Source organism: Lepisma saccharinum, chromosome 10 (genome assembly GCF_977018435.1).
Source record: "Lepisma saccharinum chromosome 10, izLepSacc3.1, whole genome shotgun sequence".
Taxonomy (NCBI): Eukaryota; Metazoa; Arthropoda; class Insecta; order Zygentoma; family Lepismatidae; genus Lepisma; species Lepisma saccharinum.
In genome coordinates, this window is record NC_139238.1 from 6,466,531 (window position 1) to 6,493,315 (window position 26,785).

Here is a 26,785-nt window from a genome sequence, read left to right on the forward strand (position 1 = left end):
TCCCTGGTTCTATTCTCGGTGGAGGCCCATTGCACAATGGCTCGGATCCCATTTGAAACTGTAGGTCAAGTCCCGATTAGCCTATCTGTGCATAAAGCGGACTTTAAACAATGACTTACCGGTCCCCGTGGTGGAGTGGTTAGCTCATCGCGCTACGACGCCAGGGGTACCGGATTCGAATCCCGGCCAGGGCATGGATGTTTGTGAGTGTCCATTCATCAATTTCATCATGTCATCACTTATCCCCATCTTCGCAAATTAGCCAAAGGTGGCACAAAGCAGAAAATAAATCAATCAATTAAAACAATGACTCAACTCATCCTCATATTCGCGATTAGCCAAAAGTGTCAGAAAAGTGAAGTAAAATAAAGCGAATCAATAAAAGTTCTATACGTTCAAAAGTTCTGAAAAGGACAATAAGATAATACTGAACGTGGTGCACAGCATTTTGCAATTTCTTGGATATCCATTTCGTATCAAATTTCGCATCTTGGTTATGAAGGGAAAATTAAAAGAACTATAGTGTCAATGAATATGGCGAAAGAAGGAAGGGTGCAAGCAAATTAGAAGAACCGACCGAATCCTCCGTTAAACGTACCACCTCAGAATGAATTAGGGAGGGCCACAATCAGGATAACTGACATGCGGATTTAGAATTATCCGATATCCGTTTCTAATGCAACGGATATCTAGATATTTAGACAATGTAGATCGCTATTTATTTTTTCAAGTTTAATTAAGATATTCTGGTAAGAATGGATTCTGAAATTAAGGAAAGAATTACCAAATAAAAGTTTGAGATTATCCGTGCACAAATAACCCACATTGAAAAATAATCTAACAAACGTGATAAATACTGAACTTAGTAATGCAGAGAACTGTTTCAGATGGAAAAGGCAAACATTTAAAGAATAGGATGAGAAACTGTAAGCGGATAAACAACAGACTGAATGACAGATTTGTTGAGAATCCGTACGGAAAAAATACGAATAAAATAATTTGCGGAGAGGCTGTAATGTCCGGATACGTAATCCGAATATTCGGATATCTAGGATAATAGGAATATCCGATAACCGGATTTGGCCGTCCCGAGAGTGTATGTAAAAAACACAAGAAAGGTCAGGCAGAATCTCCGTCCTCGGGGTTTAAACCCGCGATCTCCTAAGTATGATTGAACCAAAGCATAATGATTAATTAGCTGTTCACTTCGCTCCTACTACAAAAAGTAAAACAGTGCCTATTAGTGTGCTGCAGGAAGAGCACAAAATAGTTAGCACGGACAACACTAGATAGCGTATGGGATTGAGAGCTTCTTCGCTCGAGCGAATAACGCTCGAACAGGCAAAACGAGCGGTATACTCTCGAAGCCTAGTACCAAACGTATAAGCGTAATTTGTATATGGTACTGGGCACTCAAATATGGATCGTGAAGTAAAGAATGCAGTGAAATAGTCATCATCTCATGTTAAAATGTAGTTTAGTCTGCCTTACCAATAAAGTAATGCATGAAAATGAAATAGATGATTGTGGGCTGAAACTGCCAAAATGGATATTTTACATGTGTCTGCGATCTTTGTCACATTAAAATGATCCATTGAAGTACTCTAGTACTTGCATATTGTGGACACTAATAGAGCTTCTATTCAGCCACGAATAAGACAAGCTTTCCACCCTTTCAACATTGCAGCAATCTTCGAAAATGTTAGCATATTCATTAACCCGGCGGTTTGGAAGCAGGAGGATAGGAGAACATGTCGTTGTCCTTTCGCCGAAAGCCAACCTCCATAATTCTCCGTGTTCTTTCATTACCCGGCAAGACATCGTCTCACTGCTCTTTTCGGTTAATTTATAACCTACTTTAATTCCATGATTGTGTCAGCCTCAGGCGTTACGAGTCTCTTCGCTCGAAGTTTCTCGTTTCTTCATCCACGGAAGCCTCGTGGGAGGAGAGAAATTGTTCTGGCACTGGAGAAGATGTCGCTGTATTTCTCTTCTGATGCTCTTTTCTTCTGCTTCTGTTTCTTCCCGTTCTCTTTTTTTCTCATAGCATCTGTCTCCGTCCTTTTCAGTTTCCTAACTCTCTCCCTCTTCTTCCATCTTGTATTTCTCTTCGTATGTGTTTTTATATTTCTTCTGCTCCTTGTCTCTCTTACTCAGTTATTCCTTCTTACTTTCACGTTCTATGATTCTCTAATTCTCTCTCACTCAGTATCCCTTATTCTTTTAATCTCTTTCTCTTTCGATATCTCTAACTATATCTCTCTAATCTTCATATTCTCTCATTCCCTTCTTTCTCTCTTATGATCTCTATCTCTTTATCTTAACAATCTTTCTCTCTCTCTCTCCATATTATTTTCTTATTCTTGCACACTTCTTTATCTCACTCTAGCTTATTTTCTTAGCCTACCTCAGTGGCGGTTCCGGGTTCGAATCCAGGCCTGGGGATGGCTGTTCTTTGCGAGTGCCCCTTCATCAGTTTCATCATATCATCATCCATCTTCATCTTCCCAATTAGACAAAAGTGGTAGAAAAGCGAAGAAAAATAAACAAATCAATCAATCTCTCATTCTCCAACTTTATTTTTCTTGTCCTCTCTTTTTCCTTAATCTCTCATTCACATTCGAGGCTTCTCCTATGGCATAGTGGTTCGGATCCCACTTTAAACTGTAGGTCCAGTCCCAATTAGCCTATCTGAGCATAAAGTGGACTTAGAGTTTCTCTAATGGCATTTGGTATCGTTGTCGCCTTGTAATCAAGGGGCCCCGGGTTCGATACACTATGGAGTCGTACATGTAGTGTTGTTCGGATCCTACTTTCAACTGTAGGTCCAGTCCAGATTTGCCTTTCTGTGCATAAAGTGGATTTAAAACAAAAACTGAAACTTATATATCGAATGTCTTGCGTCCTTTTTCCACGCGCAGTTCTATTCTTTGCCCCTCTGTGCTATCTCTCTCCCTCTCTCTTTTAGTGCCTGGCTTTATCTCTCTCACTTCTATTGTCTGCCTCTCCGTCTCTGTTGCTCCCATTCTCTGTTTCTTCCCAAGCCACTCTTAAACTTCACCCATTCTTCCATTTGCCAAGATTTCAGCAGTATATCATAGGCGGACGACCCAAGCGGATGTCGTGTCGTATTTCAGCCGCGCCTTTATATTTCCTAGCTTTCAGGACAACTTCTTTGTGATCTGGACAAGGTCTTCCATATCTTCCCAGAAAGGATGACGTCAGAGGAGATATGCCAGACAGCGCTTTGCTCTTTGACGACACTCAAACATTAGCTATCGAGCGTGTGCTGCATTTATGGAAACTTCAGTGCATTTTTTCTCCATCAGTTGCTTATACAAAGTTGAGATACGAATGGATGAATTAATTTTTTTTTAGAAAGTCGGCACGTGTGGCCACTTTGCACCCTTCAAAGTATATAAGAAGTACATCATCTTATCAAAAACCCTTAACTTAATGTCAGAAAAGTGGGGTGCAAAGGGCCACTTAAGAAAAATTGAAAGTGTACGACTGCACAGAACAAATACAACACATTAAAATGGTAAGGCTAGTCTAAAATCTTCTCAAAAAGCTAAAAACATTTGTTAAAAAACTATCATCATCTCCCAACATGGATGATAAACAGCTGGGAAGATTAGAAGTACGTACAGTCAACGAAGTTAGTAATAAGGTGTGTTTTATACAGCGTATATTGATACAATTGTAGGTTGAATTGTATCATCTGCAAATATGCTGTCTAAAGAAACAAACTGTCGGAGTACTAAGTGATCTGAGTGTACTAAGTACACAATTTCACAAGGTGAAGTTTGTAATGTGATTACGTATATAGCAATTGCGTTTCACGAGTTCGTGGCGCTTATTTAAGCATTGTAAATAACGCATACAAGATTAAATACAGTATAGCCCACGCGCAATCATACAGAGCAAAATTTACCGAATTCAAATGTTATTGAACGTGGCTAGTTTGTCGTGGTCCTAGTTCTGAATAAAGCCAACAGATGTCGTGGTAAAATATATGTAAGCAAAGCACTTGCCGCTCCGGCCAGATACGACAGCGGCCATTGTTCTCTGCTAGCCAACGTCACGCTATAGTGTGTGCCTGTAACCTCTCATCTAAGTAACTGAAAGATTGATTATGCTGTCAACTTTTAGTGTTGTGCTCAATATTTCGATGATGTCTTCGTCTGAATTTACTATATTAAAAAGTCTACCCGTTAGTGTGCAAAAACTAGACAAACTTTTAAAATTTAAATTTCTATATTTTATCATGCATAAAGATTACAATTACATGCATTTTTAAGAAACTGATATAAATATGTAATGGTTTTTAACACTTTGAAAACGGTCACGGTAATCTTTACAGTAGAGGAAAGATAAAATTGACGATTCTTGGGAGCATTCAGACCGAAGCGACAAACTACACGAGGTTTCACACCGAAGCGACACGGACTGCTACAGTCTATAAACAAAAGAATTCGCTGCGCATGCGCAACCAGCAAACCGAGACTACACGATGCACGATATTAGCCCCGTCTAGCTCGCTGCATTTTTTTACCCTTTCTGCACTCGTGCGTCTAGTAGCTTACACGGTGCAACACCGACTCATCTACTTCGTTCATTTGGTGTCAAGTAGTGTATTTGGTGCTTGCACAGTTTGCAATATGCTCTGGAGCGGTGTAGTGTGCTGATGTATGGTCACGTGGTGCGTGGTAACTAATCAAATTACCGTTTAAAGCAGCAGACAGGCATTTGTTGAATCTTCTGAACTTGAACACCGTTATCCGTCTACTTGGTTGAACGTCATTTCCCTGCGCCAGTCTGACACCTAGTGTCAAAAATTTCGGCGGACTAGACGGGGCTATTGAGGAATTGGGTCAGTCCGAGCAACACGTGCAGCTTGTCGTGTCGCTTCGGTCTGCAAGCTCTCTTCTTCCATCAATATTTTACAGTGTATATATGACGTCACTTTTCAAACCTAGATGAACAATTGATGATCTGTTTTCTCTTCTTATTTCAGACGATGTTCTCGGCACGCTACCGTACATGATACTTGGAGGGTTAATAATGGCCTTCGTGACGCTAGTCCTCCTGACTGCCGTCAGCTACCAATGCGCATCCAAGTGGTGGAGCAAGGGACGAAGAAGGGAGAGCGGTTCGGAAAGTCCCAAGCAGGCTGCAATCAGGATAAGCCATTCCCTGCCAGATTTGAACCACGAAACGGCAACCCAGGAATACGTGCAGGATAATAAGGACAGCAAAAAGGTTGGTCACTCATATTACTTCCTTATTTATACTGTGCATGCAAGGAAAAGTACGAGGGAAGGCTGAAAAGTTCCCGCTTGTAGCTGTAAACTGTGTTACATCACAGCGAAATGTGCCAATTTTCAGGATCACAACACTATTTTTTTCATTTGTTTTTAAGTACTGAATGAAACATGGCGGGGAACAATTTGCGAAGGTATTCTGTTTCTGCAGGACAATGCTCCTTCACACAAGCCTGTCTGTTATGAAGGATCTGGAGTTTCAGTGCATCATCCACCCTACTCGTCAGACAGTTCTCAGTCTACATTTGCAGAAAGGTAAAAGGTTACATCCTGAACAAACATAAACATGATTCCTCGGCTACTGACGTCAGAGCTACATTATAATTATTACTCTCAATTAATTACAGCATTCCATTCACCACTTCCACGAATTAAACTGCGCGTATTTTTTATATTGCGCGGACCGCTTTGAAAGCGTTCTCTATTTGGTATAGAGGCCTAATTTGCCTCTGGCGTTTATTTTGTATAGGATAGAACGCCAAGCAAGCACCGAATGTATCTCGCGTTGCAGTATAATTAACCTTTCTTTTTTCGGATGTACAGTTTCAGTGACGTCAATTGTACGAAGGTAGCTCGGTGCGTCTGCGTGTACAGGAAATTCAATAAAGGTCTCGGGTGTCTAAAACAGGAAATCATTCTTGGGTTTCCTAGCTGAAGACGAACTAGGGAATTTGAGGAGTTGAAAGATTACACCCTCAACAAGAACATTTTGCAATTTTGTGTCTTATGGTAGGAATCACGTGAACATGGTAACAGGATACTGAACACAAAAACAACAAAAATATTGACAAGTAGTATTAACATTATTCGCTCTTAGCTCTGTGGTGTAGTGGCTAATACAATGCGCTTTAAAGCAGAAGTTCTGGGTTTCAAACCATGACGTTTTCGTGAATGTTCCTTTATTTTCCGTTTGCTAGGGGCGTATTTCTTCTAGACTTAATAATTCTTGTATTAAAATGAAAGCTAGTTTCAATATGAACAATTTGAAACAAACTGTATTCCCCTTTAGGTAAATAGTTCCGGTACAAAAGATAATTTTATGAACAATTGCAGAAATCCAATATGTCGACTTTGTTCAAAATGGCGACAAACTTGTGACGAAACTTTTTTTAGACTTTCTTCGAGATTGCCTTTAACACAGACTTCTTCGTTGATATTAGCTTAAAGAACACAGAAAAAGAATGAAAGTATTAAAAATTTAAAAGAAATAGAGACATTTTGAAGCGTGAAAATATCTGCTGTTACGTACCCAATAGGGCCAAATAATGTAAATAGTTTGCCAAAGAGGAATAGAGATGGCAGCACCAGGCGTGCAAGACTAATGTGAATAACCTTATGCAAGACTAAGCCTTATAAATAAGAACAAAGCAAATTGGAAATATGAAAAACAATATAATCTACTATAAGAAGATAAAGAATAAATATAAAAGAAATAAATGAATGTATATACGCGATAAATTAAACCAGTGATCATATGTAAATTGATCAGAAAACTAAAGAAGTCAAAGCACTGATATAAATTTGCGTCTTTGAACAGATAATTCATCTGTCTGATTGATTTATCATTTCCATAGTGGAAATTTTGTTTACATCAGTGGCGGCGCGTTCCAGTCGACGCCCCACAGCACTTTTGGTTGCGCGTTTCAACCGTAGCACCTACTTGGATGCGCGTGTCAGTCGTTTGCACCAAGTATGCACTCTCTTGTACCCAGTCAGTGTTGGCGCGTTCCAATCGCAGCCGCAAGGGAGGATATTAGTATTATTCCCAAAGCTTAAAGGAAAAAGCTGGAAAAGGATAAAGGAAATCGTCAAAACATAAATAAATTGAAATCCAGAAGGAAGTTCACAAAGAAGACAAGAAGGAAGTCCAGATCCAGAACGTCCATTAAGAAGGATGTCCAGATAGAAGAATATTCAAATAGAGAAAAGAAATAATAAAAAGCATATTGAGATGAAAATTGACTGTAAACGAGAATTATAGAAGAAAGTAATCATGTAAATATTCTTACTCCATGTATCCTGTGTTTAAATAATATATTCGTTTAAACGTCTCCATTGGAAGACATCCTTTCTGGTTTCGTTGTCTATACAAAGAACCCTACCCTGTAGATAAGCTAGCTGAGTTTAAGATTAAGATCTATGCTCCTTGCACCAAATGGAGGTAGCACTGCTGAACAGGAAATAGAGGAAATATATTTATTTTGCTGGGTTTGTGAAATGCAATCGAAACAGAAATCTAATCATTATATAAATTCAAGAATTGAACACTAAAGTGATATAACAATCTAATACATATTACGTTGTAGACAGTGATGGTTATTTTTTATGTTTAAAAGATATAACTTGTTAAAATGATGGAGCTGAGAAGTTATGAAACTCGATACATATATAATCGCTTTCCAGTTTTGCATGGACCCCAAAGCTGGTATCAACACCATCTGTTTATCGTTTCGAAAAACAAGTTCCATCAGAAGCAATAACACATTCTAGCATGTTTAGGTTAAGGTAAATCTACTTCTTACCGTGAAGGCTTGTGGGGGAAGGGGGAGGTAGGGTCCCAAACATTCATAATCTCCGTCCAGTGCGGAGGAGATGTGATGAGCACCACACTCCGATCGCCTTTGCCTTCCCAGATTTGCCCCTATATAGCCATTTATTAGAGGATAGGTGAACCCCCAGAGCTGCTCTCGCTGGGAAAATTCCCACCAAATTCACCCAGCCCGGGAAATGGAACTTAGGTCTTCCCGCGTGACAGTCAGATACTCTACCTACTGGACCACAGCAGCTCTTCTTAATTTGTTCAAGAACATCGGAAATGATCATGTAATAGACACTTTCCGTTAAGGAATCAAAAATTATATATAAATATGAGTACATCGGCTCATTATCGAGAAAGGTTCAAGGTTACAGCTTCTCTTGGTATGTGCCGGCCATTGGCCTTCTGCGTATATGCCAGTGTTGCCACAATCTGAGGGCACAATTTCCCTATGCAAAGGAACAATTCCCAAACTTCACACAATTCTTGCCTTCATGTGAAGAAATAGCACGAAAATAGTAATAAACAACAGTGTCTTTCTAGACCATGTTCGTATATATGAAAAATATTAAATTAATTACAGAATCTCCTCGCTAAGGGATCAGATGTCTCAGGTTCGAACCCTGGCCAGGCATGAATGTATAATTGCGTTTATTTCATCATCCATTTCATAAGTTCATCATTCAGCCTCAGCTTCACTATTAACCTATTACATAAGCTTATATTTAAAAGGAGTGTCTCGTACCGTGCGGTCTACGACGCAAGATTTTGTGCCCGGCTACGGGACGCACGAGGATTTGAGTCTCCTGGTAGAAGCGTAAGACCTTTTCTCTTGAGATTTTGGCCTGTGTATGGGACCGGTGGCCATTCACTATGATGAGGAAATTACGGACCTACGTAACCCGGCCACAGAAAACCTACAACGACTGGTGGTTCGTCGTGCTGACCACACATCACCCCTTAACCGGTTGGAAGATCTCTCTCCCATCTCCGGTAGGAGTGAGGCGTGGGCAGTCGGTAGGTAGGTACTGTCCCTCACGGGCTTTACGACACGAGAAAAAACTATATAGGAGTGGAAATACAGAGCATTCCCGGACATTCGCTACGAGACTCGGCGGCAAGCGGCCCGGCATCAGCGCTTGTGCTTCCCGATGAACGAGTCCGCGACAGTCGCACGCTACAGCTTCTTTCGCTCTCCCTACCTTCGCTCTCTTTCCATTTCTGTTGACGTTGCAGACTGACGCCAGTATAATCCTCCCTCGGAAGTTGTGTTGTGTCGTGTCCGTGTGCTGAAGATTGTGGCTTAATATGGCACCACAAAAGTTTACATTACAACAAAGGATTTATCTTGTCGAGTGTTACTTCGGAAAGAGGAATTGTGAAGAAGTGCGACGACGTTTAGGAACGAAATTTCCTGGTGTTCCCGTTCCACATAGCACCATTATATTAAACCTCGTAAAAAAGTTTAGAGTAACAGGGTCAGTTCTGAATAAAAGTGGAAAGAAAAATGGGGAAATCTAAAAAATAAAGTATACAAAGACAACCCGCACACCATGCGCGAGTTAAAAGAGAGTATTGTACGAAAAATCGAGAGAATTACAGTAGACGAAGTTGCACGTGTAAATGCCAATTTCCTTCGGAGATGCCAGGAATGTGTTGCAACAGAGGGACATCATTTTCAACACCTTCTGTAGTCAAGGTTAGTACGAGTACACAATATGAAAACTGTAATTTTAATAGCCGACTCTACCGACTGTCGCGGACCCGTTCACCGGGAAAGACAAGCGCTGATGCCGGGCCGCTTGCCGCCGAGTCTCGTAGCGAATGTCAGCGAATGCTCTGTAGAAGTAATAACAAAAATTATAGATATAATATGTGCCAATATTGAGTCTGATATCTTCAAATTTCGCTAAAATTTTGATACCAAATTTCCTTTCCGCTTAAAATGTTCTCCCAATTTCTCTGAAAAAAGGAAGTTTTCCTTGACGTGGAAACACTGGCATGTACAGCAAAAATGTATAATATTTTCTTTAATTACAGGTTCTGCGACAGACTACCCTACCCTCCGTGCCGATGAGACATCAATCATTCCAGAGACAGCTGTCTCATCGATTGGACCTTTCTAACGTTGAGTTTGCAGTTTGCAGCTTGGAACATAAGAAAACAGAACCTGGGATCGGAGTTATAAAGGTAAGTGTTCATTCTTTTCGAGTGATAACAACATTAAGTAAATAGTGACGTAATAGAGCAAATGACTTCGTAACAAGCGGGTAATAGAATCAGCCAATGCCGAGCTTTTCCATTGTTAATGAAACGAAGCTCCATCTAATTTTCAGCATGTAAGCTTTTTAGCTCATAATCTAATGTCTCTCATTCTCAGCGAGATTCATTTGTTAATTTAATTTTCTTCCATTTTGTCCTAATGAGGATTCGAAATTAGGATATCTGTATTGTACCGAGTTACACGTACAGTCACTGCCAATAAAAATGGGACACGGAGATCCTGAAACACATCCTTCCTTGCAATGCACATGTGTGTTGCGTAACTCCCCGGTTATAGCAGAACTTCGTATTGGAAAGTTGCTATAACGCCGTACAGTTAGGTAACACATAATGCATTGCATGGAAGGAGCTATTTCAGGATCTAGAGATCTAGATGTCCCACTTTTATTGCCGATCAGTGTACATAGATTAAAAAGTCAGGCACGAAAAGGCAACTCCATTATTTGTGCAGATAGCGAAAAATGGAAAGAGAGGAAAACTGTTGGAAATAAGTGTTTTTCAATCTAAGTGCTTGAATATTCAACGTAGCATGCACCACTGTGTCTCTACACTGGTATGAGCGTAAATGAGAATTCAAAATCCCTTCTTGCCACATACTTCGTCCCTTAAAGTAGCCATGTACTGTATCGCAACAGCGTACTTTACTATGTTAATTAAGAATTGACGATATTTAGAGGCAAAAATAAAAAGCGTAAACATGTGGCACGTGTATACCCCACCCCCATTGATCTCTAGAAAAGACAAAATACTCACAAATTAAATCTGGCTACGCTCTTGGTCATTGAGATCCATCAGTGTCTGCTTCATCGCAGAAGGCACCATGCAATCATGCATAGAATCAGCAATACTTTCACCTCCAAAATTATTTCAAGTACCTCCTGAATCACCCTGTGTGTGCGTGCGTGTGCCTGTGCATATAGTGTCCAGTTTGTTCCGTTATAAGTAGATACTGTGGGAGCAACGGAATTATCCGATTAGCGTCTACAGACTGGTTGAATTGAATTGAAGTTTTAAGACCACTTTATGCACAAAGAGGCTAATCGGAACTGGACATACAGTTTAAAGTGGAATCTGAACCACTGTGCCATATGCCTCCACCGTGTATCGAACCAGGGAGCCCTTGGTTAGAAGGCGATGGCGTTACCGCTACGGGGAGGCCCGTCTGTAGACGTCTGTTTTCATGTATGAATTTTCAATAAAAACATGGATGAGGTCTGGTCTAGTCTCAATTTCGAGAGGAAATCGAGATTCGTCTCGGTTTTCGTCTCGTTTGAGTTTGCTTAAGTTTGTTTCATGCACAGATAGGCTAATCGGGACTGGATCTATAGTTTCAAGTCGCATCCGAAACACTACGTGCATCTAGTGATTATAGAACCCGGGAGCCCTTGATTACAAGGCGACGACGTTACCACTACGCCATCGGAGAACAGTTTTCGTATCTTATTCCCTTCCCAATTCAAAGCACTCAGCCAAATAGTTCAATTTATACTTTAAGGTTTTGGTTACGATCCAAAGCAAGCTTCCTTGCTTCATCCCATTTAATGCCTCTTGTGGTCAGGGTCTGCTCAATGTTCTTGTTCCATGTTTGCCGAGGTCTTCCTTGCGGCATCTTCTTTCCTATTTCTCTTGATCTTGCCTCCCATATTTCCTTTGGTATTCTTCCATCCTTCATTCTATTAACATGGCCAAAGCATCTCAGTTGTGCCTCGATGACATTTTGTTCCACTGGCTTTGAATTTAGCGTTATTCTCATCGTTTGATTCCTAATTCTATCTCCTTATTTTTCCAACCACTCTTCTTAAATATTTAATTTCCGCTGTCTGTATATGCTTACTTGTCAATACCCACGATTCGCTCCCATGTAGCATAGTTGGTAAATACGTTGATTTATATATTGCTGTTTTGGTTTTCTGGCTAATTTCTTTCTTTCCTAGAAACCACTGATTGATACGAGAATGTAGTTTGTTTGTGTTTTCTATTCTTGTATTTAATTTTCAATCTATTCTTCCATTGGTGTTGATGGTGATTCTGAGGTATATAAAACCCTTAACTTGTTCCAGTTATTCGTTTCCAAACTCTATTATGCATGGCTTCTCTTCTTTGGCTATTTTTATTTAATAGGCTATTATTTATAATATTCAAGTTTCTTTGTAAGTTTGCATATGAGTTAGCAAAGAGAACTATATCATCTGCATACAGCAGCTCTGAAATATTTACTGCTATCATTCTCCAATATCCTACTTAGAACTTCCTCATTGAATATGATAGAGAATTATACTTATGTTTCATTGATTTCCAGAAAGCCTTTGATAGAGTTCCTCGGCATGTGTTATGAAAAGTATTAAGAGAAAGGGAATAAACCAAGAACTAATAAAAGCTATACAAAGTTTTTACAAGGAATGCAGAAGTTATGTAAGGACAAGCAAAAATAAATCAGAGGAGTTTGAAGTTACAGCCGGAGTAAGACAGGGCGATATACTATCACCTTACTTGTTTACAATTTTAACGGACGACGTGCTAAAATAAATTAAAACAAAAATGAGGAATGAAGAAGTTCAATTTATTCATATTTTAAATTTTTAAAAAATCCACTTTCAACAACCACGAATCCCATTCCTCCACTGGTATCGCTTTAAGCTGAAAGTTCTCCAGCGCTCCGCTGTGAATTTTGGACGATTCCCTGGAGAAATCACTGATTCTAGCGCAGAAGGGAACATAAATTTACAACCATCATTTTTTTCCATCTTGTGGTCTCGAACCACGGGCAGAAAGTGTAAATTTCGGTTCTGTACGTTCGTGGCGAAGCATTCCTTCGAGAAATTATCTCAATTTTCGTCCAATTAAGATAATCGATCTGAAACCCACCCTCGTCCCTAACAGCCGCAACCCGACACGACGAGCTCCGCACGTTATAAAATGTCAATGTGGTCTCACTGGTGCTATCACTGTGTGGCCAGCGCTGGGGAAATATTTAGAATGGACGTTTTCTCTAACCTAGTGCTTGAGTTTGTATTTTATTTACCCTGCGTTACTTTTTCTACCATTTTTGGATCATTTGGATATTGAAATTGATGAATGGATATATGCCATGGCAAGATCAGGACCCGAACCCGGAACCTACTGCTGCGATGAGCCAACTACTCAATCCCTTTGTCGCCGAGACAGCTTGATGGTAATATATTGTGTAAAACAATCATTAGAAGGAATGCTTTCGTAATGGTATTGAATTGTCAGGCCTAAACGCAGGGCCATGAAATTTGGCGGGTGGCAGAAGTTCGCGCTGTTGCGACGTCGGAGCACAACCCCGTGTGTTCGGAGGTTTAAGAGAATGAAAGATCTCGTTGTAGAGTTGGTCTTTGTAATACATGTGATACAAACTGACAGTATTTGCTCGAAAGGTCAGGGATGACACAAAAGTGCCCCAGGGAGAGGTCGGTCCAGTAGCGCCTGCTGCCTATTCGCGCACTCGCACGTGCACACCCAAATAAATGTGCAATGTAATTGATTTTATTATATTTATTCATTGAAAGGCATTTCTTCAAAACAGCAAATGTTCCCGGGACACATCACCTTCCATTTATTTCCTTACGTCAGCTTTTCTATATGAGTAACTTGCGTCGAATGGGCATGAACCAGCATGAACACAATTGGGAAATTCACACAGCTGCACATCGAAATGGCGCTGTGTACGACGGCCCATGTAGTGTTGCAATCTTTCCACTCCTTGCCGTGTGACGGAGTCGAGAACAACTCATGTATCATTGCAAATTGAGGGATTTTTTTCTCAGCAAGGGAAATTTTGATGTCTCTCACCTCACGCGGTTCTGAGCAAAGGATTGAAATCCGAATGAGGGGAGGGCGGGAAAGGAAGGGGAAAGGGCGTGGTGTGTAGTGACGAGCGTATTCAACAATGCAAGGCCAGATGCGATGAGTGGAATACGTTGATACAGGTGCTGGGAAAATAGTTTTATAATGTCAGCGGTTTGAATTAAAAACATGCACTATGTCGTAGGAATTGGTGCATTTAGATGCTCTGACTTGTATTTCGAAGTCAACGAAAATTTCAAATAATCAGCGTTTAATCTTGTATTTTTGTCACAGAATAGTTAACAATTCTTTATTCAGTGCATTAGAGAATCTGTAACTTGTACAAGTATGTCACTGATATGAGATAATTTTTGTAACGGTGCTGGCAAGAACTAGCTGCATTTGATTAGGATTTCGATGATCCTCATTACAATGACTAAAGTGAATAAGTACACTAAAATGGTAATTAACTTAAGTATACGATGAAATGCTTATGTGGCATTAAATTTGGGTTTCTGATTACACATATTTACATTGAAGAAAGATAATATCCATTACTAAAACACGGCAATTACACAAAATTCTGGCAATATTATTATCCTTTACAAACCATAGCAGTTATAGCGTTGCGAGTGAGTTTGTCAGGTCGTCGAATGCTGAATTTTCTACAGAGACCAAACATCACATCTTCTCACGTGATCGATTAAAAAAATTACTAGCGTATTTCGATTTTGTAATAAACCTTATTTTTTTTGATTTTCATGAAATATAACTCTGCTATCGTCTCATTATAAGGGTAAGGTGCCTTGTAACTTGGATTGCAAATGCGATTAGCAGAAACGCGGGAATAATTGAGTGGGAATAGCAACATTTCTTCTGGGCGCGAGGCAAAGGTGCACACCCACACGAGCCGCCACTGGGTGGTCTGACGCTCGAACTAGGCAACTTATTTGACATTTTGAACCGTCAATCTTCTAGAAAGAATCTATTTTATCAATTGCATCATGAGTGTTTGGAAGCGATTTAAAGCACATAATTGTTTAAGGTATATGTAGTTATTCCAAGTAAATTTAAGGACGGGGTTACAGTTTACTTTTTACTTACCCTTTAAACAGCCGAGCCGGTTTTCGAAAGTAAGTCCTCTCTCGCCGCGGCCTTTGCGCGCGATTTTTAAATTTTTACACTTATTTCAGAAAAGCGTTATATCTCTGAGACTATTTGAGCAATCTACTTCGGATAACTTTTGCTTGAAAGCAAAAACATCGGAGCACGCGACCGTGTACAATTCAGAAAGCCCAAGTGAGAAAAACGGGGTTGGAAGGGGCCAAGTCCCCAAATTTCAATGAAAAAAAATCTGGCGTTCCCCCCCCCCTTCTCCCGTTATTTTGGAAAAAGAGCACAAACGTTTCCATTGTTTTCAAAGAGTAGACATTTTGCAATAAAGTGAAACTTGTTTCAAGTCCCTAGTTCTCATACAGGCTGAAGTATGACGCAATATGTACAATTCTGCATTTTGGCTAAAAATAGCTAATTTCCATATTAGAGAAATGGGGGAGGGGGAAGGTTTTCTTCCATATGACATTTCAAAGTCTTATCTCAACATCAGTCAGCGTTTTCAACCTCACATACAAGTATGAAGGCCCTAAAAGCAAGTGAATGTTGTAATCGGCACCATGGGTCATATATGACCCATTGGCTGTTTGAGGAGCACGAGGAGCCCAACGCGAAACTGGTGCCAGACGGAAGCTAGAAATTTTACATGGAAATTTATGGGAATATTACCTTTATAAAGTACCGAATATAATCAGTGTTAGCAACCACACTATACCTAATATAAACAGTGTTGCCAACCGCACTATCATGGTCCTACATATACGGTAATTCCATGCCCCATGCAGTCGCACGTTCCAGACATTAGACCCTACGCTAGAAGTACGGTCCTGGAGAGAATTATAACTATATCGAAGAGAATGAAATGCAATGGGGGGGGGGACTATTCTGCTTTTGAGCACGGGAATCTGAAATTACTGTATACTTCAAAACCTGGCAATATAGAAGTTTTACAACAGACAAATAAACTTTAAGAAACTGAATAGAAATTCCTGAGACTAGGAAACCATTGTCAATCTGCAAAGAAACTGAAAAAACCGCCAAGGAAAGCAAAGTTTTAGAAACTAACGAACCATACTCTGAAATACAAAAGTTAAGTCTTATACCCAGGATTATGTATTTGTTCATATGCATAGGAATCCCTAAAATGCAAAAGTACAGTCCTAGAGGCCAAAACAGTAAGGTCTATTTGACATATATGTTTGGTTTTGACATGTTGAGAAGTTTACAACGCTCAATATAATTGTATAACACCTCAACGGAAGGCAGAAAAGGTTAAGAAGAACTGGTTATTGCATTCCCGTAAGAAATTCGCGTACATGCTATTTGTGTTCCCATAAGAAATACATGGGAATTGGAATAAAACTATTTATATCATTTTAATAAGCTTTATCTACTTTGGAAATAGACTTAAAGATCCTCTCATAACTTCAATATAATCAGAAATCCATAAGAAGTAGCTCACAGTTCACGTTTTTTCAACACTCACGCGAATTTTGACAGAATTGATATAAATATGCTCCTTTCTCGAAACTGCACTCATTCCCTTAAGTTCATACGAACTCATCGAGAAACAAAAATATCCAAATTTCATTCCTCTAGCTTCTTCACAATAAATAATTATTTACCTTGAAGATTGACCATCCTTATATTTCAATCGGTAACAAATTGATTAAACTAGGTACGGGTACTTACCAACTGTAGACCGCCAGATTCAGTCAAGATGCGATTGCTCTCATCTGAAAATGGATAAATTTGTAAGACTCTATATGAAACTGTATACTACTACGTAATAGACCCAGAAGCGGATGATAAAATTTATATCTTGATTTTCATGTGAATTAATGTCAACATAGAGAGTTGGAATTTACAAGATCAGAGTGGTAAGTGATACGTCAATCTGAGTTGTGGGCAACAGTAGCATACACACAGCATCCTTAAGGTATTCTCAGAATTCCGGTGACTTACGAGTTGTAGAGCACAAACTCTATATGATCTGAAATATCGAATCTTAAGTTCAGTGAGTGAGAATGAACATGTAAACTCCAAATAGGATTTGAAATTTGATTAATTATTTGATAGCCGCTATATATATATATATATATATATATATATATATATATATAAGATATTACTACTGTTAGATATTCCTTCTGTAAGAAATGACATTTGGTGCACTAAAATAACGAGCACATTTATAATTTCTCTAATAGCCTGCAAGAAAATGATCAAAAGAATCTTGGTCATTTTCATCTCGTTACTGAAAGTTAATTCCGATTGGTTTATTCCAGCATTTAACAGAGAGAGCAGTAACAAATATTGCGCACCATCTACCGGAAAGTTAGAATCTTAAATTGTCTAACGTTAAAAACCAGTGGATCAGGGGAGCCAACTTTTGAAAACCATCTGCTTGCGCTTGGTTCAAATTCAAACACTTGAATTATAAGATCATGTAAATCCTAGTCGACGTAAATCAGTAGTAGAAGATTTTTCGAGCCTAATTTAAATCTGCAGTATCGGAACACCCGCAGTCGCTTGATTACAAATTTATTCACCATAAATAATACTTATAAAACCACAATCACGTTTCACCAGTGTCCACCCAATCCCAAACTTTCTTCAACTGGTTCGTTCCTTATGAGTTGTGTCTGGTAAACCCCACTCCTCTCTCACCCAATACACACTTGTGCTGCGCGTCAGATGAACTGTGTCGAAATCTGTTTTTTATATATCGTATTTTAACTTTCTCTGGATGCTTCAATTCACCAAAGTTCATTCACTTGTTTACTCTAGCAGTCCACTCCTCTCAGGTATTTGAATTATGCACAGTCGAGTGTTAAGCAGACTTCCACTTCCTGATGTATTGAGGCTACAATGTTTACAACAGGTAAACAAGTAGTAAGCTGTTTACAATAATAGAAAGGTAAAAACTCACGTATCAGCGTATAGGTAGTCTCCACGGACTGGGGTTTAGAGGAGCGGACAGACTGGCAGGGGACCCACTTTTCGATATGATTAGAGCCAGGCAAGAGGACTTTGGGAAGGACAGAAGGACAGCAGTCTGCCTGACTTAGGTGAACTACCTACCAAGCCTGGAGAAAGAATAGTTTTATTTTACTCTTCGATATTAACTTCATCATCATTCTTCTAAGTCTAGACAGGTATTTTTTCTAATCCTTAACATGTATGATTCAGGTTCAAGGTTCGAAAATCCAACGAGTGACTATTTGCTATTTCTAGTTGTTTAAGGTATTTTGCTGCCAAGCATTTAACTTGTCGTTATGACAAGTACTCTCGTCATTTTTGATGATGAATGATGATTAGCTACATCACCCATTGGGAGTGGCAGGTTCGATCCCATCATTCATTAGAATGATACGATATAGTACAAATAATAATTGAAGCTTAACTGTAACCGTATTAAATAATAATAATAATCTCGCTACTCTAAAACGACAAACACCTGGCTAGCTGTAGGAAAGACGAAAAAATTGCACACCAACAATGCATACTCATCTATTTCTTTAACAGAAATTGTTATTAATTGATTTCAATATACACGAATCACGATAAAAAATGCGAGGGTAAGTCAGTAAGTAGGTCACAAACTGATGCGGGATAGCTGAAAATAGTAGTGAGCAGCACAATCCAGCTTTATGATATTCAGTTAGCAGTCGCTAGACACACGCATGGGCAGCTGAGATTAAAAATGGCGACCGTATTCGGGGACTGTACGTCGAGATGGTACGCGTGGAGGAGATAATTTGAGCTGACGACAGAATAGAAACTGCAACAGGGTGTTCTCGTGGTTTAACCTACAGTATAATGTTGAATTTCCGAAAAGTGCGCGGCAAACGTTTCACGGATGATGAAGATGTTGAACGTGAGGTGCGACTGTGGCTGGGACAGCAGCCCAGAGACGTTTATGCAGAAGGTTTTCGGGGAACGATAACCTGATGGGATTGAGATGGAATCAATGTTGGTGGAGATGATACTGAAAAACAAAATCTGTTTTCAAGTCAGCATCTCAATTATAATGTTTTAGTAAACGTTTGTTTAGTAAACCTACTTACTGACTTACCTATGTTCGAGGGCCATTTTTCTTGTAGTGGCAACACTGTTGGTATACGCTTGTCAGGGCTACAGCCGGATTGCGCACACTTTTCCGGTTTTATCAGTGGTATCTGATAAGCCGTTTGCAAGCTGTCACAATGTACAGGATTGCACACAAAAAATGAGGCGATGTTGTCAGATGTAAAATGTTATGAAGCCGTTCTCACTTCTGTTGTGTTTTTGTGTGTGTGTGTGTGTGGACTTACACGTGTTTTTGCTTGAAGGGTAGCATTGGATAGGCATAGAGGATGAACCTGATTGGTGGACTAGAATGTAGTGGTCGGTGTATCTCCGTATTTATACCGAAGGTCACGAGCTTCGATTGACAGAAGTGTTTGTTGTGCAGTCATTACCCTAAAATAGCCTAACTTTTGAGTTTGAGTAAATTGGTATGAAAATTGTATCTTGACTTGCTACATTTACTGGTCAAATTATATTTTTTTATTTAATCCTTAAGAGATTTAATATTTTATTTTTAATTTCTCTCTCTCTCTCTTCTTGTCTAAAGAAAGAAAAAGTTTTGTGCACATACTTTCAAGCTATCAAAGTGGTAACGTTTGATCAAAATCTGTGCGCAAAACAGGTCAGTGAGATTTGTGCGCAATTCTGGATCTAAAGTGTGCGCAATTCGGTTGCGGCGCTTGTCAGTTGTCACTGGGACAAAAGACGATTGGATCTTGTTTAGTGTTTTACTACGGATCGTGTGTAGGTGTTTGGTGCTGAATAGTACTATTGTGTGCTAGTTAGAAGACGTTAAAGAGTCATTCCATGCCAAATCAACACAGATATGTGCAATTTCCAACCTGACCATCTCCGATTTTCATGAAATTTGGGGAGTTGAAACTATGCATGGAACTTAGTAACTATGAAAATTTTTAGTCTCGTGCATCTTGTAATTGTTAAATTATTGAGCCCACTTAGCTGTACTCAATGTGCTGTAACTCCGCCACTATTTTGCCTAGGAAGCTCAAATAAAGCTTATTGTACAGGGAATTGAACAAGCTTTCCAGTGATACATAACAAGCCTACCTTTAGATAAAAATATAATTTTGTCATGTGACCTTGACATTTGACCTTGAATATCTCAAAACATGTCATCAGCAAAAATCGTGAAAAAAATATATTTGGTCCCTCATACCATACTCTAAAACATATCAACAAATCATTCTGGGACTGCAATGGGATCAGAAGATACAAAATAATATGTGTAAGTATGTGACTGATAAAACCCTCATTGCATGAACTATGACGAGTCAAAAGTCCCTTAACACCCTCTACAAAATGTAAAGGAGTTATTCTGGTTATGAAAGAAATAGGTTAGACACAGGGAGATCCCTAGCTATATGTGACACGCGCAAGTCCAAACTTGCGAAAAAACCCAGCAGAAAAATTCAAATCGCACAAAATGCATGCATCATATATACTTTTGGCCTGGATAAACGCGATCACATCCTTCCCATCTTAAACAGGTATAATATTTTAACAATGGCCAACAGGAGGCTACTACACTACCTATCTTTCATTCATGATCTGCAAACTGAACGTAAACCCGCGTACTTATTTGAAAAATTATGTAATCGCAACACACGTCGTCACAACGAACTTGACATTCCTCACCATTCGACTACGCTATATACCTCATCCTTTTCTATATCTGCCCCGAAAGCATGGAATGCACTACCAACAAATGTTAAATCCATAAAACTCAATAAGAGTTTCAAAATTAAATAGACAGAAATGCTTCTACAGGAACAGCAGCAGAACAGTAGCACATACTAGAAATGAACTCGCACTCAACAAACGACAAAACACTCATATTCTATAACTGTAACTATTGGAATTTTATTAATATCTTCAAATCATTATTATTATTATTATTATTATTATTATTATTATTATTATTTACTTAAATGCAACCTTATGTTAACATTCAGATTTATATTTTTTCTTTTCACATTTGTATTTTTTTTTTTAATATTTTCTTGTTCTTTCACATTTATCTTATCTTATGACTAATATTACTGAAATGAGAATATTCGTAATTGTAGGTAATGTGATTGTTTTTTTAATTTCTCTTTAGTGTAATCAAGCTTTCCATCTGTACTCATATATTATCATATTATATTATATATACTTATATATTCTTATGTAGCTCATGACAAGGGTTAGGTGGCAGAGCAGCCTACGGGTGAACTTCGCCCGCTAAATAAAAAAAATATTATTATTATTGTTCACCGCCATATTGAATTCAACGCAAAAATTTCGAAGGAAAGGGTGTGAAGTGATATACAAATCAGGCTAGAACTTCCCGAGAAATAAAACAGGCGAAGGTTTTTCCAAAGTATCTTTAACCAGCAAAAAATTATTACTACATGCATGTAACCATTTTCTCCTTTTCGAGGTGTTAAAAACAAAGTATTAAGAATGCTCCTAACGTGTTAGGAACTCGTCGAGATCACGCTGACATCTTGGGACAGAAAGAAGTATACGCACCATTGCATATGATTTTAATCAGCAACATTCACCAAACACTTGAATAGTGGAGAATATTGGGAAAAGTATCTCAAACAATTACGTGATACTTCCTTTGGAATGAAAAATTCTTCAGTGACGACGATAATTTTTATGTTCACGGAAAAGTTAATAAAAATTATATGCAATACCTGTGATTTGATAATCTACAGTAGACAGATCCCAGCCGAATGGATCTTGCTGGTAAGCTAAGGGTGTGGTATAGTGTATGGAGAACGGGAATGGTTGGTCCATATTCAACAACGGAACCTTAAATGGTGAGGGCTTCTTGTGTTAAGTCAACAGGTTTTTCATCCTTGCTTACGGGATATGGCACTTTTCCAGAGTTTTGAAACAGGACAGTGTGTGACCACACTATGTGAACATTTTGGCAATTTCTTCACGGTAAATTTCTAGGTAGATTGATGGGCAGACGGGAACTATTAAAAGGCCTGCACATTGCCCAGATCTAACATCTTAGGAGGACTTTTACCTTCAGAAACATTTGAAGAGAATGGTGCATGCACTAAAAGTCCCTGATATTGACCATCTGAGAGAAGGCATAGTTGCTGCTTGCGATGATATTGCACCTGCTACATTGCCAAATGTTCTAGGTGAGTGTGAGAGACGTCAACGTGTGTGCTCACAGGAATGTTGACAACACTATAATGTGCATATATCGTAAGTGAAAGATATGCGTATAACGTTTTGCTGCCTAAAAATAAGTTGGAAAAACCTTCGCCGTTTCATTTCTCGTGAAATTCTAGCCTGATTTGTATATCACTTCAAACCCTTTCCTTTGAAATTTTTGCGTTGAATTCAATATGGCGGTCAACAATGTGCCGGACTTTCGCTTGACACACATAGCTAGGGATCTCCCTGTGTCTAACCTATTTCCTTCATGACCAGGAAAATTCCTTTACATTTTCTAAGGGGTGTTAAAGGACTTTGACTCGTCATAGTCAATGAGGCTTTTATCAGTCACATACTTACACATATAATTTTGTATCTTCTGATCCCATTGCAGTCCCAGAATGATTTGTTGATATGTTTTAGAGCATGGCATGAGGGACCAAATATATTTTTTTCACGATTTTTGGTGATGACATGTTTTGAGATATTCAAGGTCAAATGTCAAGGTCACATGACAAAATTATATTTTTATCCAAAGGTAGGCTTGTTATGTATCACTGGAAAGCTTGTTCAATTCCCTGTACAATAAGCTTTATTTGAGCTTCCTAGGCGAAATAGGGGCGGAGTTACAGCACATTTAGTATAGCTAAGCGGGCTCAAAAAGAGCAATTTTTGCGAACTTTGACCTTGAATAATTTAACAATTACAAGACGCACGAGACTAAAATTTTCATAGTTACTAAGTTCCATGCATAGTTTCAACTCCCCAAATTACATGAAAATCGGAGATGGTCAAGTTGGGGCTGTGTTGATTTCGCATGAAATGACACTAAAGTGAAGTGTGTGCATAATAATACCGCCCTGAACAATGTTCACACGTGAAGAGCAGCGAATAATCATCAAATTTCAAGTTGCACGTGGAAGGAATGTACGTCAAATTCACAAGGGCTTACGCTTCAAATCCGGCTCGTAGATCTGGCACACATCTCGTCAGTGGCAAAAATGCGAGGAAGGAATGCGTAACCTGCCAATCGCCAACGTGCAAATTGCATGCGTGCACATTCCCAGCTTTTCCATTGCTGAACTTCCGTCAGGAAACCCATTCTTCACGCGTGAACATTGTTCAGGGAGGTATTATACACACACTTCACTTTAACGTTTTCTAACTAGCACACAACAATACTATTCAGCAGCAAACACCTACACACGATCCGTACTACAAGACTAAACAATACCCGATCGTCTTTTGTCCCAGCGACAAGTGACAAGCGTAACTTAAAGGAACGTCAATGGGTAATAATGATAAAGAGCACTGGGGTGGATTTGGGAAGGAGGATTCGAGGGGAGGGCGGGGCATGCAGGAAATTGGGATCATACGGGACAGATTGGAGGACATCAGCAAACAAAACATTTTGGCAGAATGTGCGGGGAGAGTATCTTTAATTACGGCACAAATCGTGGATGGGGATAGGCAATGGGAAGGCGAAAATACGTAGACCCGTGCGGAGCGAGCGAGAGGACGGGTTTGGCATGGTTCAGGCTGGGGGGTGGGCACAATTCAAGCGCGTAAGAGATGATGGGAGTGCAGTGTGAGGAAGACGAGACGAAATTCCACATTCTCCTCCAGCGCAAAGAAACAGCAGAGGATAGACGGAAATACATAAGGGATATGAACGAATCAAAAACGGAGGGACTAATGAAGGCCATTACGGGGAGGGAAATGGCTGGACGGGACGAAACTTAAATAAGGGACCTGGGAACCTTCCTACATTACGTCTGGACAAAGAGAGCGAATAAGTTGAGGGACGGGAGTGGAAGTGCCTGAGAGGGGTGTGCAGAAAGCTTATTTTTGACAATATAATAACTAGTGCTATAAGTGTAAAATTATGAGAAAAATAAAACAGGTTGATAGGTTGTAGTGAGAGAAGAACCCACAATTAGTATGAAAGGTAAAGTTGAACACGTGAGGGCATAAAGGGAGGGGTTATGAGGGGGGGGGGGAAGAAATAAGAAGATGGGGGAGAAAGTCAACTTAATCGATGTAACAGTGTTCTCACTACAAGAAAAATGGCCCTCGTATAAAAATATTAATGCAACAATTATTGGGTGGGCTCGAGCCCCACGGTCCCAGATAAGTTGGTGACACCGCAGTACGGAGTATGTTATTCAGTGTGTAACCTACCACAGTTACCAGTTGAGTTTTAAAGAGGAAATTCCGTTCCATGGGGTCAAAAAAAGGTAAGAATGATCTTTCAAGATGGAATTTACGCACAAACTGTTCGAACCAGTACAACTGACAAGTTTGAGAAAATTGAAACCAAAGAAATTGATTGCGCGCTTGTATGCCTATGGGCCTCAATTTTTAGTTCCGTCTGCCAGGTAAGGAAAATTAAATATTGATCCATACCTTCTTCCATCACGTTGCCTTTTCTTCCCAGTTACGATAGCAACCGCGCGAATAAGTTGAAATTAGTTGGCCGTCTTCGGTGTTGTTTTTACGATGTACTTTGCACTCAAATTTCAGCTAGTTTTGAAAATTGGTTTGTCCCCCCTGTACCTTCACCTTAACTGAGCCGACAAACAACTAGTGTTTCGAGGGAAGCAGCCTAATTGACAGTTGTTTTGTCCCTTCTTCCCCACTGTTCTGCACACGGTCAGGTGGTCTTTGGCTTTTTGAGCAGTGTTGCAATCTAGCGATCCTGAAAGGGTCCAATTTTGCGGACGAGTAAAGTGCACATGCCATGCAGGCATATAGGGTGATGTGGAGGTACAGCTCCACATATTCTTGATCTCGGCCATAGTTGGGATGATGTGATCAGGTAATCATTGATAAGAGGCTGGGTGTGTGGGTCTCGGAGCCGTGCAGAAACAGGGGGAAAATTCCTGGTCTAGATCACCTGCCCTGGGATTCGAACCCGCGTCATCCCCGTGGTAGCCAAATGCACTACCAACTGAGCTGCCGAGACCCCTAGGTTAACTAAGGTGAAAAAAGTAAAGTGCACACTGCACTGTCCCATGAAGACACATTTACAGCATTTTGGACGCGATGTGATCAGCACCGCGCTCCGTCCGCCTATATACCCGCAGGATTGTCTTCAGGCACCCGTTTATTTGAGGCTGAAGCGGATGAACCCCAGAACTGCTTTATGTAGGGACAAGACCGGAATATTTCCTACCTTTGATCACCGAGCATTGGAATCGAACCCGGGTCTCTCGCATGCACTCGGGCGCCCTACCGAATAGACCACCGCGACTCCAGGTTAAATAAGGGCTAAAGCTTCAATGCTCTAAATTCTACATACACGAAAGAAAGGATTTATGTATAAATGCATGGGTGTTCCTAAAATGAATAAGTTCTATAACAACCAAAGGTCGACCTCCGTGGCGGAGAGGTTAGCATATCACGCTACGACGCCAGGGGTTCTGGGTTTGAACTCCTGCATGGGTATTCTTTGTGAGTGTCCCTTCATCAATTCCATCATATATTCAGTCGTCCTCATCGTCGTGATTAGCCTTAAGTGGCTGAAAAGCGACCATAACAAAAAAAAAACAAATGAAATCTATAGAGCGACCACAAACAAAAAAGAACCTTTGGCTAAAATCCTTCGCGCACCTTCCTCCTCGGCCCCTTCAGCTCGGGCCATAAGCAAGCATGGTTCACCCTGCCCCTCCCCGCGCAAGTATGGTGCACAGGAGTCGCGGGTCTGCGCAGGCTTTTTTGTCTGTGGTTCCACTATAGTACTCAACAGCAGTAGGGGCTCCCAGATGGCGTAGTGGTAACGTCGTCGCCTTGTAATCAAGGAGTCCCGGGTTCGATACCCGGTGGAGGCACATAGTGGCTCGGATCCTACTTTGAACTTTATATCCAGTCCCTATTAGCCTTTCTGCGCATAAAACAACAATTCAAACATTTAAATTCAATAGCAATAAAAACATCAGCTCAAGTGATTGCTTGATTTGGCTGTTTTACGTCGCTTTTCTTCAAAGTTTGGCTAATCCCGACGATGGGGATGAGTGATGATATGGTGAAATTGATGAAGGGCGCTCACAAAGAGCACACATGTCGGGATTCGAACCCTGAACCCCTTGTGTCGTAGCATGCTGTGATAATCCTCTGCCACGGGTGTGGTAACAACTCACGTGCTTCTTTTGGAATACATCAATGAGATTCTACGAAGGGATATGCTGTTGTACAAGCGACAAAGGCACGGAATAAATGCCGCAGCTCACACGTCGTGCTTGCATGTCTACTGCTTCTGGGCGCCATCCCAAAACACGCAATGACATCCGTTTGTGCGTGTCTCGACGTATTCGATTGACGTCACGCCCATATTTACATTTCGGTGCACTGCAACTCCTCCCCGCTTGGGAATGCACTGGACGTCATGTCTGAAGGGGGTGAAGAGTGCATGTTTGAACAATCTCTGCAGGACTGCAGATCGATATTGTTATCTTACGCTTCATAGGTC

At 40.1% G+C, this 26,785-nt stretch overlaps 1 protein-coding gene across 2 annotated transcripts in view; it reads left to right on the forward strand.

The window, feature by feature from the left end:
* The window catches only part of LOC145993740 (synaptotagmin-10-like), a 232,718-nt gene that overhangs the window by 102,208 nt on the left and 103,725 nt on the right, over positions 1–26,785 (forward strand). For both annotated transcript variants that reach the window (XM_083129489.1, XM_083129490.1), the window contains exons 2-3: positions 5,018–5,262; positions 9,901–10,050. In XM_083129489.1, coding sequence (XP_082985615.1) covers positions 5,018–5,262; positions 9,901–10,050 — 395 coding nt within the window. The remainder of the gene's footprint in view (positions 1–5,017; positions 5,263–9,900; positions 10,051–26,785) is intronic.